The following is a 6,000-nucleotide window of genomic DNA, read 5'->3' as shown; positions in this document are numbered from 1 at the left end:
ATGCAGTACGCTGTACAAACAAAACCTAAATTATATATAAATACATCCCCACCCCAGCACCCCTTTGTCCTCCCCCCACCCCCACTACCTGACGAAAGCAATGCCAAGGGTCCTTCTCTCTAGCGCCAATGCACCTAGACTCCAGCCATCCCTTGCCAGGAGGTGATATTCACACCACGGCCGCCTCCTCCTGGAGATGCTCTGCTGTCAGATCAGCTCCACAAACGCAGGGAAACTCTTACAGCTTAATTTGAAACATTCACACTATTAGCTGGACTCCACGGATCTGGAGTCCTGGGAGTTAACCTTCCAGATAAACTAATTGGATCATTTCCTAATCTGGATCCCCCCCAACCCCGACCCCCCCATCCTAATGTCTCAGCGCAGCTAACACAGTAGGAAGCAGCCTCTCCTCTGAAGTTCCAAAGACATTGCTTAGGGATATTGGTGAGGGTCACATAAGAAAAGTTAACACAATGACCTAACAGCTTAAGTTGATATAAATTATTTCCAAGTAAGTTATCTGGGGCCATTTGCTTCTGCTTTACACTGCATTCCAGTATCGTTTTCATAGTATACTTTGAAAAGTTTATATAATAGTTATTTTAAAAATGGTCTCATATATTTTCACCTAGTTTAATAACAACTTAAAGAGTTGTTATAAAGACCTAGGGAAATGTAGTTAATTAGTCTTAAGGAGGCCAATACTGTGCTAATTCACAGTAAGGAGAAAACATGATATAAATAGAATTTATGTAATTGTCGATTACTTGAAAAAATTTTATCGAAATGTTGCAAACTCTTCCCAAAAGCACTTACAGCAATTTATATCAAGAGATCCTAAGTTTAGGGGTATGGAAGATAACAATTCTTTCATGATTGTAATATGTAATTTTCCCCTTTGGACCTAAGATATCTGTACATTCAAAAGTTCATAACTTGCTGTTTTTGAGACATTAATCATTCTCTAATACATACACTGAGTATAAATAAATAACTACGAGAAAGCTTTAAAAATCTGAATTAACATTATGCTGTGCAAAAACCAAAAAACAAAACAAAACAAAAAAACCAAAACCAACCAAACCTTGAACAACCTACATTCTATGTAAATACCCTGACTAAAATGTCGGTTGTGCTACACACTTCACTTCAGTGCAGAAATGAGTTGATCTCGGTGTACCGTCTTTGTTGGTAGTGGTGTTGTTTTAAGTCTTTAGCACTTTTGTTTCTAAGTATCACCTTGCTTTGAAAAGATGAATAACTTGCTACCAGATCACAAATTATCACAAATCCATGTCAATATAGTCTGAATAAAATCCAGCATAAATGTATTACTTTGTTCTGGAAATAATGGCTCGGTGTCTTTGTACTGACAGCTTCCTAAGGGCAAACCACAGTTTGGAGTTGTCATTTTGGGTTTAAACTGCACAGAAAGAAGAGACAGTAAAGCCTGCTTTTTGTTTTTGTTTTCTTTTTAAGTCTCCAGGTCTTGCTAGCACACTTCTTCCAGACCCACAGTCAGGCAGTTGTGGCACCTGATCCTACGTGAAACAGAGGAGGTTTAAACAGCATCAGCCAAGCTTAGTGATCTGCAGGTCCCCGTTTATCTTTATGGTGTCAATTGCAGATAACGTTTGAATGCGGTGGTAAAAATCAAAAAGTTGGTGTCCATCCACAAACACTCTGAAACGTGGGTGCTCACAGAGAATTTCCACCTAGAAGAAACAAAATCAGAATTTCAATGAACCTGCTGGGGAAAACACACACACAATACTTTATTTTAGAGAAAGGCAATATCTTCAGCAGTTCTCAAACTCTGGAATCACACAGAAGTGTAACAGAGACCACTGGACTCCACCCCCCAAAATTTCAATTCAGCAGGTCTAGGGTAAAATCTGAGAATCTGCATTTCCATCCAGTTCTAGCATGATGCTACTACCGCTGGAATGAGGAACACACTTTGAGAACCACTCTTCTTCACTCTTCAATATCCTTTAAAGATTTTAATTGTTCATGCTTGAACACTTCTCTGTTCTCCAAAGCGACATAAAGCAGAACAGATTTATTTATATGGCACTTAATGCCTCCACGGTCATCCCCTGAACCTATCCCACCCCCAGAAGAGACCCTCACAGAGATCCACTGGCCCCCACTTAGTAGCATGTAATAACAGTCCAGGCACCCAAGCATGGTAAACATTAAAGCTGACAGAAGGTTACACAGTAATTACCACTGGACCAAGGATGTGTAATTAACAAGGCTTTGTTAAGCCAAACAGAAATGCTGATTCCATATGGTAAAAGCTTTTTCTTCCTCTTTTCCTTAAGTAATTCGCTATAGATTTTAATCATTGGTTCTGTGCTGTGTATTTATTAAAAGCATCAGTGGCTACCATGTAAGAAGAGACTTCATATGTGATATTAGTCACATTTAATTCATATTATTACTAAAATTATATCACCAAGAAGGGCTGATTTCAGTTCAATTTGGTTGCTGGGGAGCATTATATTCCTCTTGGCAGACAGAGGCTCTGGTTGCTCATACTCATGAGCTACGTATGCATTACGATTCATCATTAAGAAATTGTCACAGTCAAAAAAAAAAAAAATGAGAGAAAGAAACTGTCACAGTCGAGGAAGCTAAGGGGCCATTACCGTTCTAGAGAAGAGGAGGGCACAGGATACGTACGGGTACCTTCCCCAGACTATGATTAGAAGGCAACAATCTCAATTCCATCACTGACATAAAAGTCATGGATTCTTATTCCCCCCACCAGATGGCAAGGTGAGAAGAAAAATTATAACTCCTTCATAAGGCCCTTGTGAATGTCTAGATGAAGAGCAACAGGTTAAGGGCAGTTGTGCTTTATTAGGCATTTACACAACATGGAGCGTTTAACTGAGCTGTTATTATTGTGATGTGTGTTAACAAGGTGTAGTACGGACAACTTCATCACCAGGCCCGGTAGTTCAGTAAATCCTGTCCTAACGCATTACCCACATTACTTGTATCTCTTACTCGGCACTGTCCTTCACAGAGGAAGGTGCTACTAACATTGCTTGGTTGGATGGGAAGTTTGGGTTGTGCTTCCTGCCCACTAGATGGTGGAGAGCCAAGTTGTACCCATCCAGGTCCAAGGGAAGGAACTTGTCAGCCACAGAGCCTGTGACAATAAAACAGACTGAGGCTTGTCAACCCAGAAGGAGAAACAAGGACCAGACTTCATTAGCAAAAGTAACAAGAGAAAATGAAAAGATTATTGCTATTGTTGTTTTAAAAAAAGTCACAACTAATAAGGTTTAGTGCTCCTTATAGGTTGAAAAGAAATGAGGAAATTTCTAGCACTTATTATTTATTAATCAATCAGGATATTTTGGGACAGGTATAGATTACATGCCTAGTACCAGGTTGAGTACTACACAGAAAAGTATTTATTCTTAACAATCTGGACATGGGTTTATTTACTAAATGTACTGGGTAAACAGAGCCAAGAGCTACTATGGTGAGTATTAGTTTGTATTAGCAAACAGAGCTCTTTTCTTCATTTTTCTTTCTTTCACCATCAGGTGACAAATTTCCTAGACATGCAAAAATTTGGCGGCTTAAAGCATTCTTGGCATCTGCTGGAGGAGCAGAGCACCAGCGCTCTGCCAGCGGCTGGACTGGAAGCGCTCGAGGTACTCACCCTGAATGGCTGGTCTGGGATGAATGGAAAGTAAGGGATTGCGGACTGTTCTTCACCTCTTTCTCCAGATATACAAGAATTTCTAAGTAGTTGCCGGTCTGTGAACACAGCTTTGAGTTCAATGGCCACATCGGCGGGAGGGTCTTCAGAGTCACCACAGGTCAAGCTGATGGCAAAGCTGAAAGAACATCCTCTCATTTATTCTGGGTTTGGCTATCAATGACCCAGGCTCCCCTAGTTCCTCCTCCTCCTTGGGGTTTGTCTGCTTTGAATGGGCCACTACTGTTTGCACAGGAGATTACACCGTGTATGCAGGAGGAGGATTAAAATGAAGCCCGACATCTTAATATTGAAAGGAGGCTCTGGTAAAAACTTTGGTGGAGGAATGCCTGGGTGGCTTAGTCATTAAGCGTCTGCTTTTGGCTCAGGTCATGATCCCAGGGTCATGAGATCGAGCCCCGCATCAGGCTCCCTGCTCCTTGCTTCCTCCTCTCCCACTCCCCCTGCTTGTGTTCACTCTCTCCCTGTCTCTGCCAAATAAATACATCTAAAAACAACAACAACAAACTTTGGTGGAGTTGAACATGACTAACATTAGGACTTTCAGATACCCCAAACCACCCACACATCTGTGTCTTTATCCACCTTAGATTCTCAAAAACAGCCCCAGAAACTGACCAGGGGAAATAGTATCCTATAATGTCGCTTGTCATTTATATTGATAGATCTTGCTCCAAGCACCATGTTTAAAAAAACCTTTAAAGAAAAAAAAAATACTTTGGCCTCCTTAAGGGTCAAAGAGAAAATGATGTGGGCCTATATTTATAATCTTTGATATAAATAGCTGTCTGGAGAAATGATGGCTGGGATTCATACACATTCTTTTCATGGGAACATGGTACTTTCTTGGCACTTCCAACTAGCAACACTGGCCAGGGGGAGAGGAGGAGGAGGAGGAGGAGCAAACAACCACAACAAGAGTGGGCAGGGCCTTGTAACTGCCTGATAAGCCTTGGGGTGACAAGGACTCTCTGTCTTACCTCTCTGGGTTGAGGTCAACAATGCCCATCACCAACACCTTCTTGCCTGGTCTCATGCCACCTTTAATGTGCCCACAGAATGGAACTATCTGCAAAGGATGACAGGAGAACAGGAAGTTTACTGCCTGTCTGAGAAGAGCCAAGCCCTCAGATCCTGAGTACCTGACCCATTAGAAAATGCAATTAGAAAGGAAAAGGGTACAGGCAGACACAGAGCACAGAACTAAACCACTTACCAGTCGTGGGAAGTACACGTCGGCTTGAACTGGAGAGCCCAAGGAGTTGTTTAAATGCCCATCATCTAGTTTCTAAAAATAGCAGCACACAGATTGGCTTTCCAGAGGCTCTAGTTTTGGGGGATGGGGGCTGGGAGGAGAAGGGGAGGGAGTGGGGAAGCATCTATCCGAGTCTGGCTGAATCCAGCAGCCTTCACAGGACACAGGCAGCGTCTGCAGATGCTGCCCCCTCACAGCCCATTGAACAACCACATAAAGCCCGGGAACAAAACCCGTCCTTTCCACCCCGTAGCTAAGCTGCCGAAGATCCCCAGATCTTCAGATCTAGATCAAAATCCAGGTCGAGGCACGCCGGGGAGCCAGAGCCCAGCGTCGGAGGAGGGGAGGCCCGTCTTCAACCGCAAACGCCCCTGGACCCGCAGTCGCCCAGGCCTGTCCTGAGGGACGCGGCCGGGATGCAGGGCCGCGCTCAACTTCTCTCCCGGCCCCCCTCCCGCCCTCCCGGCCAGACCTATTTCCAAAGGGGAATCCCCGGGACGTCGGAGGCGGCCGCGGGGCGCGCGCCCCAGACACACTCACACAAGCGCACGCTCACACGTGCAGCGTGCACACACCTGGCCGCCGGCTGCATGGCACGGCGGGGGCTGTCTGTCACCCCCACGCTGCCGTCCGCCCCCATGCACCCTCTCCGGTGCACCCGGGGCATCAAGCCTGCCCCCCGCACTCCCTCCAGGCCGGCCGCTCACAGCCGGCGCTGGCTAACAGGTACCGGGCGCCTTCCCACGCGGGGGGCGCCCGGCTGGGCCTCAGCCTCCTCTGCGCCGCAGCCAAGCTGAGCGGGCGGCGGCGTGCGGGGCCGCGGGAAGGGGACGCCTCGCGTGCACCCCTCCGCACTCACCACCGCGGCATCGCTGTCTGCCACCGATCCCGCCATCTTCTTGCACTGCGCGCCGGGGTGCACGGCTGGCGGCCCGGCGGCGGCGGCGGCGGCGGGGGGACCTGGGACGCGGCGCGCGGGCGGGGATCCCGGGGCGGT

At 46.1% G+C, this 6,000-nt stretch overlaps 1 protein-coding gene across 1 annotated transcript; it reads right to left on the bottom strand.

Moving 5' to 3' along the window:
* Positions 1-581: 581 nt before the first annotated feature.
* On the bottom strand, positions 582-5,980 carry LOC111148143 (galectin like). Its single transcript, XM_022504573.1, has 5 exons — positions 5,863-5,980; positions 4,965-5,036; positions 4,729-4,817; positions 3,689-3,866; positions 582-1,718 (listed from the first exon to the last, which is right to left on the bottom strand). Exons 1-5 carry the CDS (start codon positions 5,896-5,898, stop codon positions 1,575-1,577), a joined length of 519 nt encoding a protein of 172 aa, XP_022360281.1. The 5' UTR covers positions 5,899-5,980; the 3' UTR covers positions 582-1,574.
* Positions 5,981-6,000: the final 20 nt, after the last annotated feature.

This window comes from Enhydra lutris, unplaced genomic scaffold, assembly GCF_002288905.1.
Source record: "Enhydra lutris kenyoni isolate GAN:26980312 unplaced genomic scaffold, ASM228890v2 scaffoldscaffold18, whole genome shotgun sequence".
Lineage (NCBI taxonomy): Eukaryota > Metazoa > Chordata > Mammalia > Carnivora > Mustelidae > Enhydra > Enhydra lutris.
Note: the sequence above shows the minus strand (reverse complement) of the source record. Positions and strands in the feature narration are given on the sequence as shown.